We start from the raw sequence: 26803 nt of genomic DNA, 5'->3' as shown, positions 1-26803 counted from the left end.
CTCATTATGTCTGCACATTACTCATTTTAACGTCAGTAATTGCACTTTTATTAAATATAATGGCTATATTATAGTGGTAATAATAATGTCATTTTTAATGTAGTGAGGGGGAAAAAATCAGGCATATCCAGAGCCGATCCATGCATTTTTACCGATTTTTATTAAGGATCCTCATTAGCTGGTTGCCTCAATAACCCACTAGTCTTCCTGGGGTCCACAATTCAATACAATTACAAGTAAAAGCGTATAATTATAACTACACAATACAGAAAAATTTTAAATACAATAAAAGCATCAATAAGAAAACAAGCAAACAATTTACAGTCACAGAATAATAATTACCATATAAATATAACTACACAATATAAAACCAAACAAATCATCAACGAGCAAACTAATTTAAAGACTCAGATAAAATATTACTTTCTTTTTAAAAACCTGTTTATTTTCAATGCCGGTGAGAATTTTAGGCAGGTTATTCCAGAGTGATAAAGACCTATAATTTTTTTTTTTTTTTTTTTTTGAGACTTGTTTATGTGGAAGTGATTTTTTTTCTTTATTGCAAAAGCTTTATTGCACTCTTAATTTATGTAACTGAATTTTTTTTAATTAAATTTTGTGCACTGATTTTTTTTTTTTTTTTTTTACATCAAATCATGCTGCCATGAATACAAATGTGTGAGCAACATGTGTATTTAAAATACAGTGTTTTAAAATTCAGTGTGAAAAAAATTCAGTGAAGAATTATTCGTTGCTTTAAAACTCAAGGCCCACTTCCGGTAAATTGAGATTGGAGCGATCATGTTTTAAGCAGCAGCCAATGACATGTTCAGTTTGAAGTCGCGTGACCCGAGTCAACCGGAAATTAGGTTTGAAGCAAGTAATATATTTATGCACTGGATTTTATTACACGGAATTTTCACACACTGAATTTTAAAAACACTGTTTTCAATAAACTCATTTAAAAAAAACTAAATTATATCGTCAGCATGATTTGATGTAAAAAAAAAAAAAAATCAGTTAAAAAAATATCAACGCAAAAAATCCAGTTTCACAATTTCAAATGTCAAAAAAGCTTTCGTATTAAAGACACAAATTGACATCCATACTTTTGTGTCCCCTGATTAATTTAGAGACCATATCGCTGTTGAACACGTTGGCAGTGTAACAAAGAGCAATGCGAGGGCAGCCATGGGGGCTTAATGGTAACATCGCTTCTGTGTTCTTCAGCGAAGTTTCAATAACCAAATCATTGTGTCTTGCAGTTTTTTTTTTTCAAACCACAGCTGGTAATTTAATTTAAATGCCAATTAAACTAGTTTACGACGGTTATTCACCATGGAGCCATCAAAAATGTGCCACCTAAAGGAAGCGTTCATTAACTCCTTTTTTATGCCTCCTATGTGGAACGTACCATTCTGAGATTTCCGCGGGGGTGCATACTTGGACTCCTAACATTACGTGGCTAAATCCACCTCGACAATAACTTTGATTCGGCGCTTAAGCACACGTTGTTGCCGTTTCGAACGTCTCCTCATGTCCGTTGTGTTGGTTTCGGGTCTGTACGAGCACATGTACGCCCGGTTGGCCATTAAGAAAATAAATGATCTGTGCCACACCAGACCGCCACGGAAAATGGCGACTGTGAAGTAGATGGACGACGAAAGTCAGAAATTATCAAATGCTCCGTTTTCCTCGCGTCCAGTCTCCATCTGCACCTTTTCGAGGTAATGTGTGCTGGGGTTTTTTTTTTTTTACATTATATTGCCACCCGTGTCGAATCTTGTGAGTGGTGTTTTGTCATTGGCTCCAGTTCAGCCCGGGTAATGGTTTTTTTTTTTGGTATGGAACAACCTTGTTGGAATGGTCTGCAGCTCATGAGAGCAGCATCCAACAACACATGCTAATAATAATGGCAAAAATATTACCAAACAATGATCAAGACCGCTTCACACAAATGTCAGCCGGGTTTACATTTGTAAACTACACCGGCGAAAGTTTTACACTCAATTCACAGGCGATTGTCAACATGCATTATTGTCTTTGAACCCTCAGTTTTGTCTCTGGTGTTATTTTTTTGAACGTTGAATGCACTCCCTTGTTGTGACACTTATATTGCTACTTGTGCCCTTCCTAAATAGTTGTTTTTAATGAAACCTTTAAGCAAATGACATCTATGATGTATTATTGAACCACTAACGCTTGAATAACTTCATCTTAACCCTTGCATTATAGACACAATCACCAATGGGTGCATACAAATTGGTTTTAATGTGTTCATGTACATGACAAGTGTGTAAACAGGGGTTCTGAACCTTTTTGTCTTCGGGGGCCCAACTTTTCCACTACAGACGGCCCACTCTCATCTACTTTTTAATTTAACAACCTTGTCAAATTAAAAGCACTAACCAAATATACTGCATAAAATGGCAGATCCGTCAGCGGTCCGGTCCTGTCTCCCTGTAATGTTTGTCTGATCTTGAATGGGATTGTGCTGGAAATTATTATTAAAGGGGAACATTATCACAATTTCAGAAGGGTTAAAACCATTAAAAAAATCAGTTCCCAGTGGCTTATTTTATTTTTCAAAGTTTTTTTCAAAATTTTACTCATCACGCAATATCCCTAAAAAAAGCTTCAAAGTGCCTGATTTTAACCATCGTTATATACACCCGTCCATTTTCCTGTGACGTCACACAGTGATGCCAATACAAACAAACATGGCGGTTAGAACAGCAAGGCATAGCGACATTAGCTCGGATTCAGACTCGGATTTCAGCGGCTTAAGCGATTCAACAGATTACGCATGTATTGAAACGGATGGTTGTAGTGTGGAGGCAGGTAGCGAAAACGAAATTGAAGAAGAAACTGAAGCTATTGAGCCATATCGGTTTGAACCGTATGCAAGCGAAACCGACGAAAACGACACAACAGCCAGCGACACGGGAGAAAGCGAGGACGAATTCGGCGATCGCCTTCTAACCAACAATTGGTATGTGTTTGTTTGGCATTAAAGGAAACTAACAACTATGAACTAGGTTTACAGCATATGAAATACATTTGGCAACAACATGCACTTTGAGAGTGCAGACAGCCTAGTTTTCATCAATTAATATATTCTGTAGACATACCCTCATCCGCTCTCTTTTCCTGAAAGCTGATCTGTCCAGTCCAGTTGGAAATGCATCTGCTTTGAGTGTCGCAGGATCTCCACACATTCTTGCCATCTCTGTCGTAGCATAGCTTTCGTCAGTAAAGTGTGCGGAACAAACGTCCAATTTCTTGCCACTTTCGCATCTTTGGGCCACTGGTGCAACTTGAATCCGTCCCTGTTTGTGTTGTTACACCCTCCGACAACAAACCGACGAGGCATGATGTCTCCAAGGTACGGAAAACAGTCGAAAAAACGGAAAATAACAGAGCTGATTTGACTCGGTGTTTGTAATGTGTTTGAGAAAATGGCGGATTGCTTCCCGATGTGACGTCACGTTGTGACATCATCGCTCCGAGAGCGAATAATAGAAAGGCGTTTAATTCGCCAAAATTCACCCATTTAGAGTTCGAAAATCGGTTAAAAAAAATATATGGTCTTTTTTCTGCAACATCAAGGTATATATTGACGCTTACATAGGTCTGGTGATAATGTTCCCCTTTAATAAAGATTCTGATTCTGATAAGAAGGGACTCATGGATAACTGCCGAAAAATACATTTATAACAATTATGTAGTGCTGAAATAATCTAAATTAATAATGATTATGTTTCTTAAAACTGTCAATAAAATTAAAGGCCTACTGAAATGCGATTTTTTTATTCAAACCGGGATAGCAGTTCCATTCTATGTGTCATACTTGATCATTTCGCGATATTGCCATATTTTTGCTGAAAGGATTTAGTAGAGAACATCGACGATAAAGTTCGCAACTTTTGGTCGCTGATAAAAAAGCCTTTCCTGTACCGGAAGTAGCAGACGAGTAGCGTGACGTCACAGGTTGTGGAGCTCCTCACATCTGCACATTGTTTACAATGGCCACCAGCAGCGAGAGCGATTCGGACCGAGAAAGCGACGATTTCCCCATTAATTTGAGCGAGGATGAAAGATTTGTGGATGAGGAAAGTGAGAGTGAAGGACTAGAGGGCAGTGGGAGCGATTCAGATAGGGAAGATGCTGTGAGAGGCGGGTGGGACCTGATATTCAGCTGGGAATGACTACAACAGTAAATAAACACAAGACATATATATACTCTATTAGCCACAACACAACCAGGCTTATATTTAATATGCCACAAATTAATCCCGCATAACGAACACCTCCGAAATCAATCAATCAATCCCCCCTCCCGTCCATATAACCCGCCAATACAACTCAAACACCTGCACAACAAACTCAATCCCACAGCCCAAAGTACCGTTCACCTCCCCAAAGTTCATACAGCACATATATTTCCCCAAAATCCCCAAAGTTACGTACGTGACATGCACATAGCGGCACGCACGTACGGGCAAGCAATCAAATGTTTGGAAGCCGCAGCTGCATGCGTACTCACGGTACCGCGTCTGCGTATCCAACTCAAAGTCCCCCTGGTAAGAGTCTCTGTTGTCCCAGTTCTCCACAGGCCAATGGTAAAGCTTGACTGTCATCTTTCAGGAATGTAAACAATGAAACACCGGCTGTGTTTGTGTTGCTGCAGCCGCCCGCAATACATCGCTTCCCACCTACAGCTTTCTTCTTTGCTGTCTCCATTGTTCATTGAACAAATTGCAAAAGATTCACCAACACAGATGTCCAGAATACTGTGGAATTTTGCGATGAAAACAGACGACTTAATAGCTAGCCACCATGCTGTCCCAAAATATCCTCTACAATCCGTGACGTCACACGCAGACGTCATCATACCGAAACGTTTTCAGCAGGATATTTCGTGCGAAATTTAAAATTGCACTTTAGTAAGCTAACCCGGCCATATTGGCATGTGTTGCAATGTTAAGATTTCATCATTGATATATAAACTATCAGACTGCGTGGTCGGTAGTAGTGGGTTTCAGTAGGCCTTTAAAGAGCAAATGAAAATACAGCTTCACTACTTTAGCCGTCATTTTTGCACTTCTCTGACTTTAGCTCCTGACTTCTTCTGTTTGTTTGATATTGCCATTACTGCCACAAGTGGTGAACAAGTCTATTACAACATACAGACCACAGCTGTTATTTGGACGGGCCTCTAGGATTCTCTCGCGGCCCAACAATTGGCCCTAGCTCTATGGTTAAAGGGGCTGTTTGCAACATTTACACAGATGCGTAGAGGGCGCTAACTTTCCACTGTATTATAAGCGCTATATCCCGCCCTCTTCTAGGACGTAATGACATAACTAGCTATGTACGTAACACATGCACGCGCATTAGCTTTAGCTGTTGTTAGTTAATGATAGCGATTTGGATAGTTGGCATTTGCTGTCACGAATGTATATTCTATCATAACAACAACACAACTGCAATTGTTCGTTGCTTCTCTTGGACTTCTTTTGTATGTGTGCACACGCTTCCTGCGTGTACGTGTTGAGGCATATTCGGGTCGGTAAAAAATTACATAAACTTAGTAATTTTGAAAAATCTAGACTGTTTTAGAACAGATGTGTTTGGTTAAACCACTAGTGGCAACATAAGGTAGGCCTGGGGGTGGGGCTCGATAGCGAGAACTTGGTGAATGAGCCTGTCCCCACAGGGCCTGGCCAGGAGCAGCCCGAAGATGCAGTTTGGGCATAAAAGTCGGGTGCTTTGTGAGTCAGGCGGCAGTCGAAGGCAGGTCCCTTGGCGGTCCGATCCTCGGCTGCAGAACCTAGCTCTTGGGACGTGGAACGTCACCTCGCAGAGAGGGTAAGGAGCCTGAACTGGTGCGCTAGGTAGAGAAGTTCCATTTGGATCTAGTCGGTCTCACTTCGACGCACAGCAAGGGCTCTGGAACCAGTCCTCTTGATAGAGGCTGGACTCTCTTCCACTCTGGCGTTGCCAGCAGTGAGAGGCTCTTACTACTTGTTGCCCTCGCGGCTCAGAGCCTGTACGTTGGAGTTTAACCCGGTGGACGAAAGGGTAGTTTCCCTCCGCCTATGAGTGTGGGGACAGGTTCTGACCGTTTGTGCTTACACACCAAACAGCAGTTCAGAGTACCTGCTCTTTTTGGAGTCCCTCGAGGGAGTACTGGAGAGTGCTCCCTCAGGTGATTCCCTTGCTCTGCTGGGGGACTTCAACGCTCACGTTGTCAACTGAGACCTGGAGAGGCGTGATTGGGAGGAACGGCCGCCCTGATCTGAACCAGCATGGTGTTTTGTTATTGGACTTTTGTGCTCGTCACAGACTGTCTATAACAGGGGTGCCCATTACGTCGATCGCGAGTTCCGTGTCGATCGCGGGGGATGTGTCAGAGCTCGCCAGCCAGGGATAAAAAAATAGACCTAAAAATGAGCGCTCATCAATCTTCACCAATACGTCACTTTATTGACATTCACGGCACTCGAGGGTCTTGTGAGATTATTAAGAAAAAATTAGTTGAGAAACACTTTTTATTTCAACAGACTCTCACGCCGTACCTGCCGTCAAAACTCTAAAGACCGACAGTACAGTTCCTATCTTCACAATAAAAGCGCTGCTTCATCCTGCCAGCGCAAACAAAATAAGAGTCTCAGAAAGCTGGCGTGCACAAGCTAGCAAGACACAGAGTTTGCCGTCAATATATTTCTTGTAAAGTGTGTAAAAACAAGTATGGAAGCTGGACAAATAAGATGCCAAAAACCAACCACTTTCATGTGGTATATTTTTCTCTCCATTTGAAAATGTGGACGTTATCATCATCACTGTCTGATTCCAATCAATGCAAGTCAGCAGAATCAGGTTTGATGACTTGCATTACACCAACTTATTTTCTTGTCCTCATGAAATAAATGAATCTATATGTGTTAAACATGCTTGTATTATCATTAAACACCTTTAACTTGTTAACAAAAACGTCTCTTTCATAAATAAATAAATATAAATGATATATATAAATGAGGTAGATCCCCTTGACTTGGTCAATTGAAAAGTAGCTCGCCTGCAGAAAAAGTGTGGTCACCCCTGGTCTATAACAAACACCATGTTCAAATGTACACTTGGCACCAGGACACCCTAGGCCGCAGCTTGATCGACTTTGTGGTCGTATCATCGGATTTGCGGTCTCATGTTTTGGACACAAGAGAGGGGCAAAGCTTTCAGCCGTCAGCTCCGATAGTGGGGAAGGATGCTGGACAGACTTAGAAGGCCCAAACCCATAGTGAGGGTTTACTAGGAACGACTGGCAAAGTCTTCCGTCGGAGACAGTTTAAATTCCCAACACGAGAGAACTTCGAACATGTTACAAGGGATGTCCTGAATATTGAGTCCAAGTGGACCATGTTCCGTGCCTCTATTGTCAAGGCAGCCGATCAGAGCTGTGGCCGCAAGGTGGTCGGTAATCTCAGAACCTGCTGGTGCACACCAACAGTGAGGGTTTTCGTCCCGGTCGTGGAACTGTGGACTAACTCCATATTTTCGTCAGGATCCTTAAGAGTGCATGGGAGTTTTCCCAACCAGTCTATATGTGTTTTGTGGATTTGGAGAAGGCATTTGACCGTGTCCTTCGGGAAGTCCTGTGGAGGGCTGCCCTTTGTCACCGATTCTGTTTACAACTTTTATGGGCAGAATTTCTAGGCACAGTCAGGGCTTTGAGGGGATTTGGTTTGGTGGCTGCAGGATTAGGTCTCTGCTTTTTGCGGATGATATGGTCCTGCTGACTTCATCTGGCCAGGATCTTCAACTCTCACTGGATCGGGTCACAGCCGAGTGTGAAGTGATTGAGATGACTATCAGTACTTCCAAGTCCGAGTCCATGGAGTGCCATCTCCGGGTTGGGGAGGAGATCCTGCCCCAAGTGGAGGAGTTAAAGTACCTCGGGGTCTTGTTCATGAGTGAGGGAAGAGTGAATCGTGAGATTGACAGGCGGATCGGTGCAGCATCTGCAGTGATGCGGACCCTGTATCGGTCCGTCGTGGTGAAGAAGGAGCTAAGCCGGAAGGCAAAGCTCTCAATTTACTGGTAGATCTATGTCCCTATCCTCACCTATGGTCATGAGCTTTGGGTTATGACCAAAAGGACAAGATCACGGGTACAAGCGGCCGAAATGAGTTTCCTCTGTCTGGTGACGGGGCTCTCTTAGACATAGGGTTAGAACTCTGTCATTCGGAAGGAGCTCAGAGTAAAGTCGCTGCGTCTCCACATCGAGAGGAGCTAGATGAGGTGGTTCGGGCATCTTATCAGAATGCCCCCCGAACGCTTTCTTGGGTAGGTGAAGGAGACCACGGGGATGACCCTGGACATGGTGTAGAGACTGTCTCCCAGCTGGCCTGGAAACGCCTCAGGATCCCCCCGAAGGAGTTGGACAAAGTGGCTGGGGAGAGGGAAGTCTGGGCTCCTCTGCTTAGGCTGCAGACTTCAGATAAGCGGAAGAAAACGGATACATGGATGGATGGTTGTTTGTTTAGTTGTAAACTAGAGGTGCAGATTGTGTCGATCTATGGCTGTCGTAAAGGGGCCCTATTATGCAAAACCATTTTTTCTTACCTATTAGTACCTGCTGTTGTTTGTTTGGGATCTGCATAAGTCCCGAAAATTTGAAATCAAACCAATAAAAATAATAAACTTGCTATGGAAGCGCTAAAAACTACAACAAAATGGGCGGGGAGAAGATGCCGTCCAAGTGGAGCCACGTAAATAAGACCGGCCACAAAACGGCACATCCTGAAGAGACGGTCAGAGAGTGGCTCAAACGGTCTGTAAAACATAACCTATGCTAAATTTGATCAAAGAATCACCAACCGACAAAGTATGTATGTAGAATGTTTTTGGACTCTGGAATGGAAACCCAGAAAGAACCCATACAACTCCCCTCACACACTACATGCAAACAGCCACCTGAGCTAGTTCAAACCCAGAACCTTCTAGTGTGAACCACTGAACATTGCTCATGAAATGTGTTACTGTCTCATCACTGCAGTCATACAGGTTTTACTCAAAAACAAAACAGAAACTAAACTGAAAAATATACCTCTTTTACCTTCTTTAGGTCATGGCAGCTGAAATGTATGTCTGACTGGTGTTGATGGAGATGACGAAGATGCAGATCCGGACATTAACGCCCTCGTCCTACTGCAAGAATCAGTGAAAATGGCGGAAGAATCAACCTCTGGCAATGACTCTTTTCACAGACTGACTCTGAAGCAACCCAGTGTCCTAGATGTTCTGTCAAACGCAGACATGTTGTCTCCTGTTGGCTTAGGCAATGGACTTTCTTTACATGAGGCCACACAGGCTGATGAAGTCAACAGTATGCTCATAGAGAAAGATGAGGGGAAAAGCATAACCCAGTTGAAAACAGTGCAGGAAATAGATACTGCAGAAATTTGGGGTTTTGATGTGGAATCTCCAGAAAACTCATCAGATGATTTCAGCAGCCCCAGTGATGTCCAATGGGATCCTCATAAAGAGTTTATGCAGTTTCTCTTGGAGAAACACAATGATTCATCAAGTGAGGAACCAAAAGAGGTATTACATCCTCTAAACAGCCAGGGAAGAAGAAAACGGAAAATGGACATAGTTGCCATGGCGGATCCCTCAGAGGACATGCACCCTGATTTGAATCACAAGTCATCTGAGGATTATTCTCATACAGAAGACCAAGTGGGCTCAGTTCCTCTTAAAGATGTCAAACAGTCAAGGACTTTTTCCAAGCTGCAGACATCCAAGACAGTAAATGTTCCGAGTTATCCCAACGGAACCATGAAAGCCATCAAGCAAGTTCTTCGCAATGTACCGGAAAGACAGTCGCATGAAGACAACCCAAGCTGTGGCCTTTCATTGTTGAAGGACAGGCTCACAGCAAATTCTCATTCAGAGGAGAAAGCGTCCTTTTACCCATGCCCAAAATGTAAGCTCGTTTTCAAGAAGTCCCATTTGCAGCGTCATATGAAAACTCACGAAAAGCCACCAAATCTTTCGCCAAAGACTTTTACCTGTGGAGAATGTGGAGATTCTTTCAGACAAAGTAGTCTTCTTATCGAGCACATGACCGTACACCATGAAAAAAGATCACGGCTACCCGGCAAACTCAAAGGATGCACGGACAAGAACAACGAGGAGAAAAACACAAAACTTTTCTGCCCGCAGTGTCCATTCGTTACAAACTGCCCCAACACGTTTGTTCAACATGCAAAAACCCACGATAAGAGAAAGTTTAAATGCGACAAATGTAGCTACAGGACTGAGAACAGCTACGATCTTCGCAGACACAGTCTCATACAGCATACAGCAAAAACAGTTTACAGCAAGCAAATCTGGGGCAATAACTCTCAAACCCTCTCCTGTAACATTTGTCCTTATAAAACTTTTAGCAAAACGGTTTTTAAACATCACTTGGTGCGTCGCCATCAGCAAGAGTATGAGGAATATGAATTTGCGCGGTATGCTGAGAACAATGCACAACCATTCGAAAAGCAGCACATTCCTTTTTGCACATCGGTACAAGATGCAGAGCTAACATCAAAAATTATGATTAAAAATCAAGTCTCCTCAAAAAGGCCTGCCAAGTCAAACGACATATCTGATTTATTTAAAGGTAACAAGATCAGGAGCGGTTTCAATTCTGAACTAACTGAATCCAAACTGGACAAATCCATTAATGTTTTGCTGTCCCGGCAAAATCATGTGAAGAAGACTAAATCTGTAACTGCTTCCAACTATGAAAATGAAGGTTCTGATCAGGTAGCGCCCCCTACCGTTAAGGAAGATACGACATTATCTTCAAATGGCCTCACAGGATCGTCCCATTACGCTGATAGAGTTCCCAATTGCAACCCAGCTCAATCGCCAATCAAGAAGTCGCCATCTAAAAGAAAGATGTCAACCCCATATCGCAACACGCCGGACCAAGACTCTCGTTTCATCTCGCCAAAACCTTCGCCAAGCCCAAAGAGACTTAACCAAGGAGACGCAGACGAATATGACCGAAAAGACACTTTCCGTCTTAAAGATACGGATGACGATGGTGTCAATCCAGAGAATCACAATTTAATTTATACCTACAGCAGAAGTATGTCGATACATGATGCTCTGCAGGCATCAAAACATATTTTTGAGGAAACGAAGAATGACGAGCAGAAGTACAGTGAACCTACCATAAAAGAAGAGTGCATCGAAACAGAAGTGTACGACTCTCATCCGATGGCTTTGCAAGAATCCATAGCAGAAGACACGGCCGAGTTGGAACTGTACCAAAAGAGCTGTCCCTACTGTTCTGCGGTCTTCAAGTCGGGAGTGGGGTTGTCCAATCACGTGAGAGGACATCTTCACAGGGTTGGACTGACCTATAGAGCGCGCCATGTTCTGACTCCTGAGCAAGTGGCTTGTAAAGACCGCAAGCCCAAAATCCAACAGAAGATCACAACGTTCCGGAAACTGAAAACAGGTACCGGTTATATATTCTTTTTTTTTTTTTAGCTGCTGGGTGATAAAACAGCATTGTTGTGATTAGTGAGAAGATTTGAGTACTGTAATTTCCGGGCTATTGAGCGCACCAAAATATAAGCCACACCCACCTCTGGACGAATGTAACAAAAGCCACAGCATAGACTTGAAGGTAGAAAAGTATACGAGTATAATCCCTTCACTAGCCTACTAGAGAGATCAATGAGCAGTTGTCGTCCTTCTCTTCTCCTTGCGGCAGTCCGGGGCCCGTTAGTGATGGTGGGTTATTTTATCGCAGTGGGTCTGTGGTGTGTGTGAGTGACAGGAAGAAAAGCTCTGATTTGCTAGTGGGGTTTGCATATAAATCTCTAGACCTAAGAGAAAATAGTTTTATAGTGATAGTCTATAGGGAACTGGTACATTTTATGATGCCATCACCTCGTTTTTATTTGAACGGACTTGGACTTTTTGAACGTTCTACTGGATGAAACAGTTTAATGCTGACTTTCTTTGTGTTGTTTTGCAGTGTTGCAATTGCCGCCAGATTCTAAGGACCCAGGTCTTCATTCCTGCCCGTTATGTGGGGAATTTTTTAACAATAGGAAAGGACAGTCCAACCACGTACGTGGCCACCTCAAGAAGATTGGTAGAGGCTACTTATCAAAGAACAGATCCCCATTAATCGCGTTCAAGGAGTTGATGCGTAACAAAAAGGAGTACCTGAGGGCAGTTGAGATTCTCGGAAAGAAACAAAACCATTTCCATCAGGGAGCTGGTCGCTTCACGCCAGCCTCCTTTGAAAACCTTCAGGTTAACTTGGACTCAAGCGTGTGCGAGGATGTCAAACCCAAACACCTGCCTGTGTTTTCATTCCTGGAAACGGACGATGACAAAAGGCGAATACAGACCAAGTTAGATGACAGACATTCTCTTTCCGACACCACCGCATTGATAGGAATTCTGAAGAAGAGAAAGTGCCAGGAAGACTCCAAACCCAAGGGAGTTCTACATGTATCCAGGTCTCCTGTAGCGGTCTCCTCAAACAGCGAACACAGTCCTGGACCAAAAGTGGCCGCTTCACTGCCAGTCCCTGTGTCGGGTAAGTGACCGCATCCAAGTCGCCATAAAAATGTGATTTTTGGATGTTTTTTTTATCTTTATCACGTTTTTGGGTGTGTTTGATTTGGAATATACAGTGATGTTTATGTAACAACAAATGGTTAGGACTCTGAGGACACTTTTTGACAAAAGTCTCAAATATGTCTGGCAGCCTCTTGCAATAATCATATACAGTCATGGCCAAAAATATTGGCATTTCTGTCAGATATTACACCATTTCTCCCAGAAAATTGTTGAAATTACAAATGCTTTTGTATTCACATTAAGGGTGTAACGTTACGTGTGTTTGTATTGAACTGTTTCGGTACGGGGGTTTCGGTTCGGTTCGGAGGTGTACCGAACGAGTACACATGCTAGCAGCGACCGGGCTAGCACAACATGTAAAAGCCAGAGCTGGAAGACCCTCCTGCCTCGTTAAGATCTCCCGTTTGGGAACACTTTGGCTGCGCGATACAACAATGGAGGACGGAGGTTTGCCAACATTGTTCAGCAGCTGCTTCTGACAACACGTCAAACATGTGTTGCACCTTTCCTGATACTTGATGATACTTGTAAGAAACTTACTTTATCTGTCGCCATAGAGGCGAGGATTAATGATTTAGAAGTAGCTAAAACACTGCAGACTGCGAATGGATGCTAGCTAGCCATGTGTTAAAGCACTTCTTCCTGAGGGTGTTTCAGTGTTATAACTTCACCTTTATCTTTAGTTTTTAGGCCAAAATGCATCCGTTCTCCCTTTTCTGTCTACACACTGTGTGCGTGCGCTGCCGAACATGCTCCTCTGCTCGTAAAACCAGCATTGTCACGACACACCGTCATGCCCGAGAACCGGTACTTTTCAAATAGAGTATAGTACCGGTTTTTGATTCTTTAGTACAGCGATACTATACCAGTACCGGTATGCGTGGGTTAATTTGAGCCTCTTTTATGCACACAATGGATCAAAATGGACGACGCGTCCATTTGGACTAGGGATGTCCCGATCCAGGTTTTTGCACTTCCGATCCGATACCGATATTGTTTTTGCATTTCCGATCCGATACCGATACTGACCGATACCGATACTGGCCTATTCGAGCATGTATTAAAGTTTAAAGTTATTTAGCCTACTTAGTTGTCAGAATCATGTTGAAAAGGGTTTTAGTACTCTTGATAACAACTAGCCAGCTGAATTAGGGGAGTTTGAATAATACACAATGGTTGGTAACAAGAAACTGACCTGTTTATTCAAGGATAAACACAAAATAGACAAAATTATACATGACAAACAGAAATGGCATCATTGAACTAGGGCTGGGCGATATGGCCTTTTTTTATTATTGCGATATTTTAAGGCCATATTGCGATACACAATATATATCTCGATATTTTGCCTTAGCCTTGAATGAACACTTGAAGCATATAATCACAGCAGTATGATGATTCTATGTGTTTTGATTGATTGATTGAGACTTTTATTAGTAGGTTGCACAGTGAAGTACATATTCCGTACAATTGACCACTAAATGGTAACACCCCAATACGTTTTTCAACTTGTTTAAGTCGGGGTCCACTTAAATTGATTCATGATACAGATATATACTATCATCATAATACAGTCATCACACAAGATAATCACATTGAATTATTTACATTATTTATAATCCAGGGTGTGGAGGGGGGCGCCGGATGTAAGTGTCAAAAAGACAGCCAAAAGAGTTTGATATGAGAATAAATCTAAAGTTAAAATATAGGGTAGAAATGCACCCATTTGCAGGAAATGTAGTCTTGATTTTCAAAATTTTCTTTCAAGGCTTGCATGTCTACATTAAAACATTCTTCTTCATACTGCATTAATATATGCTACTTTTAAACTTTCATGCAGAGAAGGACAACACAACTATAAAAATCACTAATTTTTTCATACGGTGTTGATGTGGAAATTTTTGCCTCGGCATTTTGATGGTGTGGGCGTGTGGCACCGAATGGAGATAAGCGTCTCGACAGACGTTACAATATTTGAACAATGATGACGAAAACTGTTTTCTCTGTCGTGTCCGTGTGTCGAAAATTGTTATGCGCTTATTTTTTTATTAGATTTTGTGCGTGGCATAGATTTGCTATGCGCAGAGGACGCTTAAACAGTGCGCAATTGCACAGGCGCGCACCTTAGAGGGAGCGTTGCTCGCACGGCTGCGCTAGCATCACAGCTAACGTTAGCCATGCTGCTACCTCTCTGCTCGGGGAGGACGTATACGTATGTGACGTATGACGTGACAGTATGTGACGTATGACGTGACAGTATGTGACGTGTGTAAGAAGGTGCGCTTGCTGTCTGTGAGAGGGAGACACAGAAAAGAGTGAGAAGAGCCTGTCGTGTAATGCCAGCAGCTAAAAGCAACTGCGTGAGAATCCACAGACCTGTGGATGTGTTGAAGGTGTGCTGGAAAATGCGGCACGGAAATTACGGAGCAGCAGAAAAGTGGAATGTATTATTTAAATCGGTGCGTTGGAAAACACGGACCGGAGTTTTTTTTTTAAACTGGATCTGGATCGGCATTTTCCCATGCCTTGCCGATACGCAATTTTTGGCAAATATCGGCATCCGATCCAAATTTCGGATCGGGACATCCCTAATTTGGACACCACTCACCAAAGTGAGAGTGAATGAGGGACAGAAGACAGGATGAGGCGGTTGATAGGGGGAGAGATGAGAGAATAATAAGTGAACAGGGACAATCTACGAGTTGCTGTTGGGCACTTAGCTGATTGACCTTGCAGTCAGTGGCCGCCATCTCGCTCAAACTTTGACTCGTGCAAGAGCATGGCAGTCCCCTCTTTATTTGGGCAACACTGAGCTGGCAGCAGTAGTGCCCAAAGGCTGTGGAAAGAACAACAACACAAGTAACGGGCAGGTAAAGCATAGAATGTGTGCACACCTGAACTCCAACAGCTGTTCCCCAGACATGCTGGGTAGTGCAGCAGCAACTCTGTGCTTGGTGACCGACTTTTGATGTGTGATTGTTTATTCCTCTTGCAGAGAAAGGTGAATTCAACAGGAAAGCGTGTGTCCACTGCAACGCAAGTTTCCACAGTGGCGTGAGCCTGTCCAATCATGTGCGAGCATGTGTGAAGCGGAAAAGAACCGCCTCACTCGAAGGAAACAGTAAGTGCCTTTCAAATACGTAGAGCATGTTACTCTGGAACTCAGGGCTGCGCAGAGTGCCGTAAGTTGCACATTTTAAAAATATGATTACCCTATTTCCCGACTATAAAGCACATTTAAAATATTTTCCTTTTTTCAAAAATCAACTGTGCGCCTTGTAACTGGTGCGCCTAATTAAAGTACCGTATTTTTCAGACTATAAGCCCGGTTTTTTTCATAGTTTGGCCAGGGGTGAGACTTATACTCAGGAGCGACTTATGTGTGAAATTATCAACACATTACCGTAAAATATCAAATAATATTATTTAGCTCAGGGGTCAGCAACCCGCGGCTCCGGAGCCGCATGCGGCTCTTTGATCACTCTGATGCGGCAAGGAATACAATTTGAAACGTCATTATACAACTAGACATGCTGAGGAGTATGCAAAACACCAGGGAGATGAGAGAGTGAACCGGGTTGCAAATTTTAAAACCAGTCTACTGAGGCAACAAGATTTCGTCAAGAAAGCAAGCGATGCTTCACCCAGTTTCTGCATCCAGTGGCCCCCAGGTAAATTGAGTTTGAGACCCCTGGACTAGACTTATAAGATTTCATGGGATTTAGTGATTAAGAGTGACAGATTGTTTGGTAAACGTATAGCATGTTCTATATGTTATAGTTATTTGAATGACTCTTACCATAATATGTTGGTTATTTATGCCTCATATAACTAGGTATGATGTTTGATAAGAAATGATCGAGTTCGAGCATATTATCGAATCCTCTTATCGAACCGATTCCTTATCGATTCTCTTATCGAGTCCAGATAGGTTGTTGTATATGGAAAAAACCCACAATATTTGGTTTAACAAATCACTTCACATTCTCTACTGCTCGCTACTATAGTATTACCATATCTGAGTTATTGTGTGGAAATGTGGGGAAATAACTACAAATGTGCGCTACATTCGTTAACCGTGTTACAAAAAAAGATCAATTAGACTGATACATAATGTTGGATATAGAGAACATGCAAACACTTTATTTATTGAATCAAAAATATTAAAGTTCGATGATTTGGTAAAATTGCAAACAGCTAAAATGATGTGGAATTAAATGATGGAATGGATTAAGTAAAGAAGTTGTACTGATATGATCCAGTTTAAGAGGTTGTTCAAATGAATAGTGCTTACAAAGTACAAAGAAGAAGAATTATGAGAAATACCGTATTTTTCGGACTATAAGTCGCAGTTTTTTTCATAGTTTGGCCGGGCTCCAGTGCGATTTATATGTTTTTTTCCCTTCTTTATTATGCATTTTCGGCAGGTGCGACTTATACTCCGAAAAATACGGTACTTCCCACCTTATTGAAAATAAGATATTCTTCATCTCAGTATATTAATAATGACTGAATTAATTAATTACATATTACAAAACTGTTGTATATACTAATTCACAGATATTTTATCATAAAAAGGTCAGTAAATGATGTATATATTTGTCGGATCATGTTTTGTTTAGTTATGTTCTGTTAGTTTTGGACTTCCTTAGTTGTTTTGTGCACTTTGGGGGTTTGTTTTAGTCACCATGGTTACTTATGATTTTCCCCTGCCTTGTACGCGCACCTGTTGCTCATCGGAGACTCTATTTAAGCCTGCCTTTTCCGGTCACTCGTCGTGGCTTCATTGTTTGCATTTGCAACTTTTACCGTATTTTCCGCGCCTTCAATGAACGGCATATTTCAAAACTTTGTCCACCTATAAGCCGCCCCGTGTTGTAAGCCGCATCTAACTGCGCTAAAGGAATGTCAAAAAAACAGTCAGATAGGTCAGTCAAACTTTAATAATATATTAAAAACCAGCGTTCTAACAACTCTGTTCACTCCCAAAATGTACGCAAATGTGCAATCACAAACATACGTATATCAACATGGACAGAGCTGCGTGAAAAAAGCCACCCGGCCTCTTCGCGTAAACTTAAACTTACCTTAACCACTCGCTCATCTTTTCTTCATCCATCCCTTCGAGTTAGCTTTTATGATGACGCCGGCTGGAAAGGTCTCTTTTGGCAAGGTCTTCCTTTTGAATATCACCATGGGTGGAAGTTTCTGGCCATTAGCATGGCAAGCTAGAACCACAGTGAAGGATGACTTCTCATTCCCTGTGGTGCGAATATTCACCGTACGTGCTCCCGTTGTATCCACAGTGCGGTTCACAGGAATATCAGTTGCTGTGAAATAGTAATCCGTGTGCGGATGGAGAGATTGCGTCTTTTCATGAACCGGATACCTGTCGCTTAGGAGCCATTTTGTGGTCTTTACAGATGTAAACACACAAAGGAAATGAAACGTACGGTGATATCCGCGCGTTTTTTCTTCTTCTACGCGGGCGGGTGGTTGCTTACAGTAGAAGAAGAAGCGCTTCCTGTTCTATGGGGGCGGGTGCTTACCTTGGCGGTTGCTTGCGTAGAAGAAGAAGCGCTTCCTGTTCTACCGGGAAAAAAGATGGCGGCTGTTTACCGAAGTTGCGAGACCGAAACTTTATGAAAATGAATCTTAATATTTATCCATATATAAAGCGCACCGGGTTATAAGGCGCACTGTCAGCTTTTGAGAAAATTTGTGGTTTTTAGGTGCGCCTTATAGTGCGGAAAATACGGTACGTTGGCATTCTGGTTTTCGAGCTCATGATTACCTTAGCTTCTAGTATTCCTATGCTACGTAAGTTTTTGCTTTAGCTTCTCGTGCGAACGGCACGCTTTCCTTTTGTTTCGTTCCTGTTTGTTGTAATATGTATGATTTATGAGAAATAAATCATCTCCTACCTGCACGCTTTCGTCCGGAGCCGTCAGTTTTGCGTCCCGGGAACTAACCGCCGCATGCTGCACCCGGTCCGTGACAAATAACTGAGCTACGTGACGTCATTTCTTGTGATGTCCCACGGGGCATTTCTTGTCGGGACGGGAGTCGTTCCTAGGGATTCGAATAAAGAACCAACTCTTTTTCTTTACTACCGGTTCTCAAAAAGGGATTCGAGTCCGAGGACTCGGTTCTTTTCTTATCGAACAACCGGGAAAACCGGTTTCGAGTATCATCCCTACATATAACGTACACTTATTCAGCCTTTTGTTCACTATTCTTTATTTTAAATTGCCTTTCAAATGTCTATTCTTGGTGTTGGCTTTTATCAAATAAATTTCCCCAAAAAATGCGACTTATTTATATATGTTTTTTTCCTTCTTCATTATGCATTTTCGGCCGGTGCGACTTATACTTAAAAAAATACAGTACCCATGATTGTCACACACACACTAGGTGTGGCGAAATTATTCTCTGCATTTGACCCATCACCCTTGATCACCCCCTGGGAGGTGAGGGGAGCAGTTGTACGTTTTACCGCATTTTTCGGACTCTTCATCGGCGGTCACTCGAAGCGAGTATGACGATCCTCCTGGTAGGGGGCTATCCCTTTATGGAGGATGCCTGTGCGTGACTTAGTTTAACATGGGGAGACTGGTGCACGTACTTGACAGATCCGGGTCAGGGTCCAGTGGCATGGAGTCCAAGACGACTGGGGACCCTTTTCTGCTGCAGCCTTCTTCCGCCATCCCAGCCGGTTACGCTCCATAGGGTTAGCAGTCATCCTCCGCCTGTTCCACCGTTGAGGTCTTGGGTTGTTATTTCCCCATAACTGGGCCCACATGGATGTGGGGGTGCCTTCTTCCGCCATCGCAGCCGTTGTGGTAGTTCTTACATCTACCGTTTTCCGCCTGCTCCACCATTGCTTCACCGTATCCCTGGCTAGGGGGAAGTCAGGTACTAGGCCTTTGCCAAGGGCCACCTGGGGTAACAGTAGTAAAGGGGTTAACCTCCTAGTGCCCCAAGACTCCATAGAGGAGCCGGATGCACTCTAACGTCATGCGCTATAATGCGCACCGGAATATAATCCATACCCACTAAATTTTAGAATTGTTTAAAATTCCATATTGTAGTTAAACCGGACTATAAATCGCAGATACTGTATATACGTTGTGAAATTAGTTATTTACACAGAAATATTTTATAAATGTTTATTTACATACCTTAATTGTTTCCAAACGGTGTCTACACGGCAGTAAAACAGATGATCGAACACAGAAGTCATCGTCATGGTGCCACTTGCTGCACAAGCTGGCTCTCCAATGAGCTAAACCAGGGGTGCTCACACTTTTTCTGCAGGTGAGCTACTTTTCAATTGATCAAGTCGTGGGGATCTACCTCATTCATATATATAATTTATATTTACTTATTTATGAAATATATGTTTTTTTTAACAAGTTAAAGGTGTTTAATGATAATACAAGCATGTTTAACACATATAGTTAATATTGTTAATGAATTAAAGGTGTTTAATGAAAATACAAGTATGTTTAATACATATAGTTAATATTGTTAACAAGTTAAAGGTGTTTAATGATAATACAAGCATGTTTAACACATATAGTTAATATTGTTAATAAGTTAAAGGTGTTTAAAGATAATACAAGCATTTTAACACATAGTTAATATTGTTAACAAGTTAAAGGTGTTTAATGATAATACAAGCATGTTTAACACATATAGTTATATTGTTAATAAGTTAAAGGTGTTTAAAGATAATACAAGCATGTTTAACACTTATAGTTAATATTGTTAACAAGTTAAGTGTTTAAAGATAATACAAGCATGTTTAACACAAATAGTTAATATTGTTAACAACTTAAAGGTGGTTAAAGATAATACAAGCATGTTTAACACTTATAGTTAATATTGTTAACAAGTTAAGTGTTTAAAGATAATACAAGCATGTTTAACACATGTAGATTCCTTTCTTTCATGAAGACAAGAATATAAGTTGGGGTATTACCTGATTCTGATGACTTGCATTGATTGGAATCAGACAGTGGTGCTGATAACGTCCGCATTTTCGAATGGAGGAGAAAAAAAGTCCTCCTTTCTGTCCAATACCACATGAAAGTGGTTGGTTTTTGGCATCTTATTTGTCCAGCTTCCGTACTCCTTTGTATACACTTTACAAGAAATACATTGTCGGCAAACTCCGTAGTTTGCTAGCTTGTGCAAGCCAGCTTTCTGAGACTCTTATTTTGTTAGCGCAAGCAGGAAGAAGCAGAGCTTTTATTGTGCAACTGTGCAGTCGGTCTTTGGAGTTTTGACGACAGGTACGGCGCCAGAGTCTGTTGAAATAAAGTGTTTCTCGCCTTCCAGTCGGTAATTTTAATGAGCTGGCAGCAGCCAGCGTCATCTCAGAAGACCCTCGGGTGCCGTGAATGTCAATCAAGTGACGAAAGTGACGTCATAGTGAAGATTTATGATCGCTCATTTTTAGGACTATTTTTTTAATGCCTGGCTGGTGATCGACTGACACACCCTCCGCGATCGACGTAATGAGCACCCCTGAGCTAAACCCGCTCACGGTGACGTTTTGGTGAATTTACTGAAGAATTTGCGAAACTGAAACAATACAAAAAGAATGCCATTGTAAGTTAATAATACTAACGCAGACACTCGTAGACGTGTTAGCATATTAGCTAATGCTAACGCCATTAGCTTGATTACATTACAATAGCATGTACAAATATGCATGAAGACACACCTACATACAGTACATCACACGTTGGATGGTTTAGTAAGTAAGAATTGTTGTAGTTATATTGTAAAACTTACAAACGTTGCTTGGAGTGATGAATGAAGAATCCATACGAGTAGAAATGCGACGGACGACTAAAAGATGGAACGGTACTTGTACTTCCAGTTCAAGGCTTTCAACAACAGGAAAGACTTGTAGGCATTCACCCTGCAGTGAGCAAACTCGTCCAAAATTTGGCACCATAGCACAAACAATAACACTATTCAAGTGTCTTTGCATGTGTTTAATGAAAACTATTCGCAATATGGCCGTCAGCGAAGAAAAATCCATAAATTAGCAGTACCAGTTGATAAGCCGCAGGGCTCAAAGTGTAGGAAAAATGTTGCAGCTTATATTATATATATGTTCTGCTAACCGACCTCGAAGCAATTTTATTTGGTACATGGTGTAATGATAAGTGGGACCATTAGATAGCAATAACACATAAGAGATACGTGTAGACGCTCGCAAAGCAAGATCAAAACTTTGATATTTCATTGAGAATATAGAACATTACACACAGCGCTCAAAAATCTGTCAAAATGTTTTATTATGACTTCGGTAAGCTATGAAGTCACACCGCTTGATGGATTGTCGGAGCATTACGGCTACCATATTCAGACGTACTGTGCTTCAACATACTGTATTATTATGGTGTGTGTATAAGGACCCCAAAATGACACCTATTAGCAGACATTATCTGGCGTTTGGTTTCGCAATATGCAAAAGCAACTTTCCTTACCTTCTGGTAGCTGTTGATGTGTATTTGGGATCTGCATAAATCCTGAAAATGGGTGCACGTCCACCACTGTAGTCCGCACCGTAGTCAATAAGCTCCTTTTTCTCTCTCCTCTTGTTGTGGGGCATTCTGCTGTTGCCGTTTCTATTATAAAGTTGTGTATCCGTAGACTCGCTATGGAAGTGCTAAAATCAAACCGGTACAACAAAGCTGACGGGGAGAAGACGCTGTCGAAGTGGAGGCACTTAGATAAGACCGCCCACAAAACTACGCATCCTGAAGAGATAGTCAGAAAGCAGCTTGAAGATGGTCTGTAAAACATCATCTATGCAACATTTTGACCAAAGAACTACCATGACATGTTAATGCGGACCACATTGAGGTCTTTTAAATGTAGAAAATAAATTAGAATATGACCTCTTTTAATCAGGGTTTTTTCTGGCTCATATTGAGGCAATCCTGATCATGCGCCAGAATTTTTCCGCAAATTTTTTTTTTCAATTTACAGTAATATGCTGTAAAGAACACTAACATTTATTGTCATTTCTATTAATTTGATGGGTAGTTTGCTGTAACATCATAAGTCAAGCAGATATCTAGGTATTTATTTTTATTTAGACAAAAAATATTTGGAAAGTACTTTAACATTTGTTGCAATACTGGATATTATTAAAGGGGAACATTATCACAATTTCAGAAGGGTTAAAACCATTAAAAATCAGTTCCCAGTGGCTTATTTTATTTTTCGAAGTTTTTTTCAAAATTTTACCCATCACGCAATATCCCTAAAAAAAAAAGCTTCAAAGTGCCTGATTTTAACCATCGTTCTATACACCCGTCCATTTTCCTGTGACGTCACATAGTGATGCCAACACAAGCAAACATGGCACATAGAACAGCAAGCTATAGCGACATTAGCTCGGATTCAGACTCGGATTTCAGCGGCTTAAGTGATTCAACAGATTACGCATGTATTGAAACGGATGGTTGTAGTGTGGAGGCAGGTAGCGAAAACGAAATTGAAGAAGAAACTGAAGCCATTGAGCCATATCGGTTTGAACCGTATGCAAGCAAAACCGACGAAAACGACACGACAGCCAGCGACACGGGAGAAAGCGAGGACGAATTCGGCGATCGCCTTCTAACCAACGATTGGTATGTGTTTGTTTGGCATTAAAGGAAACTAACAACTATGAACTAGGTTTACAGCATATGAAATACATTTGGCAACAACATGCACTTTGAGAGTGCAGACAGCCCAATTTTCATCAATTAATATATTCTGTAGACATACCCTCATCCGCGCTCTTTTCCTGAAAGATGATCTGTCCAGTTTTGGAGTTGATGTCAGCAGGCCAGGGAAGCTAGGGTCGATATTCTTCTCTTGATCATCTTCGGTGGCATAAGGGACGGTGTGAGCCAAGACATCCAGGGGGTTTAGCTCGCTCGTCTGCGGGAACAAACTGCCGCCATTGCTTGCCGTGCTACCGAGGTCCTTTGTCCCTGAATTGCTTACACACTCCGGCAGATTCAATGAGGGTCTGGCGGCAGATTTCTTTGACTTTATCGTTGGAAATGCATCTGCTTTGAGTGTCGCAGGATATCCACACATTCTTGCCATCTCTGTCGTAGCATAGCTTTCGTCGGTAAAGTGTGCGGAACAAACGTCCAATTTCTTGCCACTTTCGCATCTTTGGGCCACTGGTGCAACTTGAATCCGTCCCTGTTCGTGTTGTTACACCCTCCGACAACACACCGACGAGGCATGATGTCTCCAAGGTACGGAAAACAGTAGAAAAAAACGGAAAATAACAGAGCTGATTTGACTCGGTGTTTGAGAAAATGGTGGATTGCTTCTCGATGTGACGTCACGTTGTGACGTCATCGCTCCGAGAGCGAATAATAGAAAGGCGTTTAATTCGCCAAAATTCACCCATTTAGAGTTTGGAAATCGGTTAAAAAAATATATGGTCTTTTTTCTGCAACATCAAGGTATATGTTGACGCTTACATAGGTCTGGTGATAATGTTCCCCTTTAAAGTTTAAAAAGGTATGCAATTTCAAGCAGTACATATATTTTTTCTGTCAAAATGAAAAAAAATCAATTACATTTAGTGAGAAAATATTAAGTACCGTATTTTCCGCACTATAAGGCGCACCTTCAATGAATGGCCTATTTTAAAACTTTGTTCATATATAAGGCGCATAGAATAGACGCTGCAGTAGAGGCTGGGGTTACGTTACGCATCCATTTAGATCAGGGGTGTCAAACTCAAATACAGAGTGGGCCAAAATTTAAAACTGAACAAAGCCGCGGGCCAAAATTGAACGAATGAACCTTTTAATAGGGACCCAAACAAGTTTTGCATTGAATATTGAACAAGCAAGGCTTATATAACTTTATAATGACATGCAAAATCGAGTTTCAAATAATGATAATTCAAAAATATCAATGGCATATCAAATAAAATTTAAATAAAAATGTAATGCCTATTTTCTATTTGCAGCTTTCTGAGGTAAATATCAAAATAAACTTTTTCCACGGGCTAATAATAAATTTGAAAATAAAATAACAATAATGAATGAATCAAACATTCAAGCCTTGAAGTAGCAAGAGAAAGTGCATGAATAAAACGTTAATTATTGCTCAGTTTGCTACACTGATTTGCTTTAACACTGACTATGGAACAAGCAATGCTTATATAACTTAATAGTGCAAAATCAACTTTCAAAAAACATCAATGGTATATTAAATAAAATTTAAATAAAAAAATGTAATGCCTCTTTTCTATTTGCAGCCTTCTGAGGTAAATATCAACATTAACTTGGTGGTAGCGGGGGGTGTATATTGTAGCGTCCCGAAAGAGTTAGTGCTGCAAGGGGTTCTGGGTATTTGTTCTGTTACGGTGCGGATGTTCTCCCAAATGTGTTTGTCATTCTTGTTTGGTGTGGGTTCACAGTGTGGCGTATATTTCTAATGGTGTTAAAGTTGTTTATACGGCCACCCTCAGTGTGACCTGTATGGCTGTTGACCAAATATGTCTTGCAGTCACTTACGTGTGTGTACAGAAGCCAAATACAACATTTGACTAAGTATGATTTGCATTCACTTATGTGTGTGTAAAAGCCGCATATATTATGTATTGTATGGAGGGAAAGCGGATGTGACGACAGGTTGTAGAGGATGTTATAAATAATAATGATAAATGGGTTATACTTGTATAGCGCTTTTCTACCTTCAAGGTACTCAATGTTGAAGGCAGTGCCTTTAAGGCACGCCCCCAATAATGTTGTCCGGGTGGAAATCGGGAGAAATTCGGGAGAATGATTGCCCCGGGAGATTTTCAGGAGGGGCACTGAAATTTGGGAGTCTCCCGGGAAAATCGGGAGAGTTGGCAAGTATGAGTATTAGCGGTGAATGCGGTGTAACAGCGGCACCACCGCTGTATAATACCGGCGGGCCAGCTCTAATGTTAATTTGATATTGCCTCAAGGGCCAAATTAAATTACACGGCGGGCCAAATTTGGAATAAACAGCTGTTTTATTATTTTCCCCGAGGTAAAGTCAGTGACGTGGTGTTTTGTTTATCTTTTAACAACAGCAAGGTATAACATGTAGTGCAACATTTATATCACATAGTGGAGGGGAACTTTTCCCTGATTCAATAAACAGGTAAAAAACAGTCTGATACTGTTACGGTAAATCAAACGTTAGTGCAATCACAATATAGTAACACTCCAAATAGTGCAGAGCAATAACAATATATCAATAACTCAACGTTGCTCAAACGTTAATGTCACACAACACAACACACAAAATAAACATGTAAAGCTCACTTTATGAAGTTATTCCTCATCTATGAATCCCTCGAATTCTTCTTCTTCAGTGTCCGAATTAAACAGTTGGGCGGATACGGCATCCAACATGACCGGCTCTGTATCATCATTAATGGAGTCAGTGTCGCTGCTGTTGTCTAGCAGTTCGGTGACAATTCCTGCCTTCCTCATATATCCCGGCATGCACCGCGCGCTTCTTCTACGGGGGAAAATGAAGTCGGCGACTGCTTACCGTAGTTGCAAGACCTGTTGTGACTCAATATTGGTCCATATATAAGGCGCACCGGATTATAAGGCGCACGGTCAGCTTTTGAGAAAATTGGAGGTTTTTAGGTGCGCTTTATAGTGCGGAAAATACGGTACTTTGACACGAATCATTTCCAGGTGTTTACAGGCCAGATCTGGTCTTTGAGTTTGACACCTGTGGCCTAAGCGCTTGCATAAGAGAATGATGGGCTCATAGCTTTTGTGGTGGGGCCACTTTTGCTTGAGACACTCAGATGTTTTTGAAGCAGCCTACTGAAATGCGATTTTCTTATTTAAACGGGGATAGCAGGTCCATTCTATGCGTCATACTTGATCATTTCGCGATATTGCCATATTTTTGCTGAAAGGATTTAGTAGAGAACATCGACGATAAAGTTCGCAACTTTTGGTCGCTGATAAAAAAGCCTTGCCTGTACCGGAAGTAGCAGACGATATGCGCGTGACGTCACAGGTTGTGGAGCTCCTCACATCTGCACATTGTTTACAATCATGGCCACCAGCAGCGAGAGCGATTCGGACCGAGAAAGTGA

General features: G+C 41.7%; 1 protein-coding gene across 1 annotated transcript in view; it reads left to right on the top strand.

Annotated features, from left to right (window-relative positions):
* The first annotated feature begins 9130 nt into the window (after window positions 1-9130).
* The window catches only part of LOC133588463 (zinc finger protein 644-like), a 30031-nt gene continuing 12358 nt past the window's right edge, over window positions 9131-26803 (top strand). The window contains 4 exon segments of the mRNA XM_061941045.2: window positions 9131-9143; window positions 9146-11524; window positions 12050-12622; window positions 15662-15787. Coding sequence (XP_061797029.2) covers window positions 9131-9143; window positions 9146-11524; window positions 12050-12622; window positions 15662-15787 — 3091 coding nt within the window.

This window comes from Nerophis lumbriciformis, linkage group LG03, assembly GCF_033978685.3.
Source record: "Nerophis lumbriciformis linkage group LG03, RoL_Nlum_v2.1, whole genome shotgun sequence".
NCBI lineage: Eukaryota > Metazoa > Chordata > Actinopteri > Syngnathiformes > Syngnathidae > Nerophis > Nerophis lumbriciformis.
Note: the sequence above shows the minus strand (reverse complement) of the source record. Positions and strands in the feature narration are given on the sequence as shown.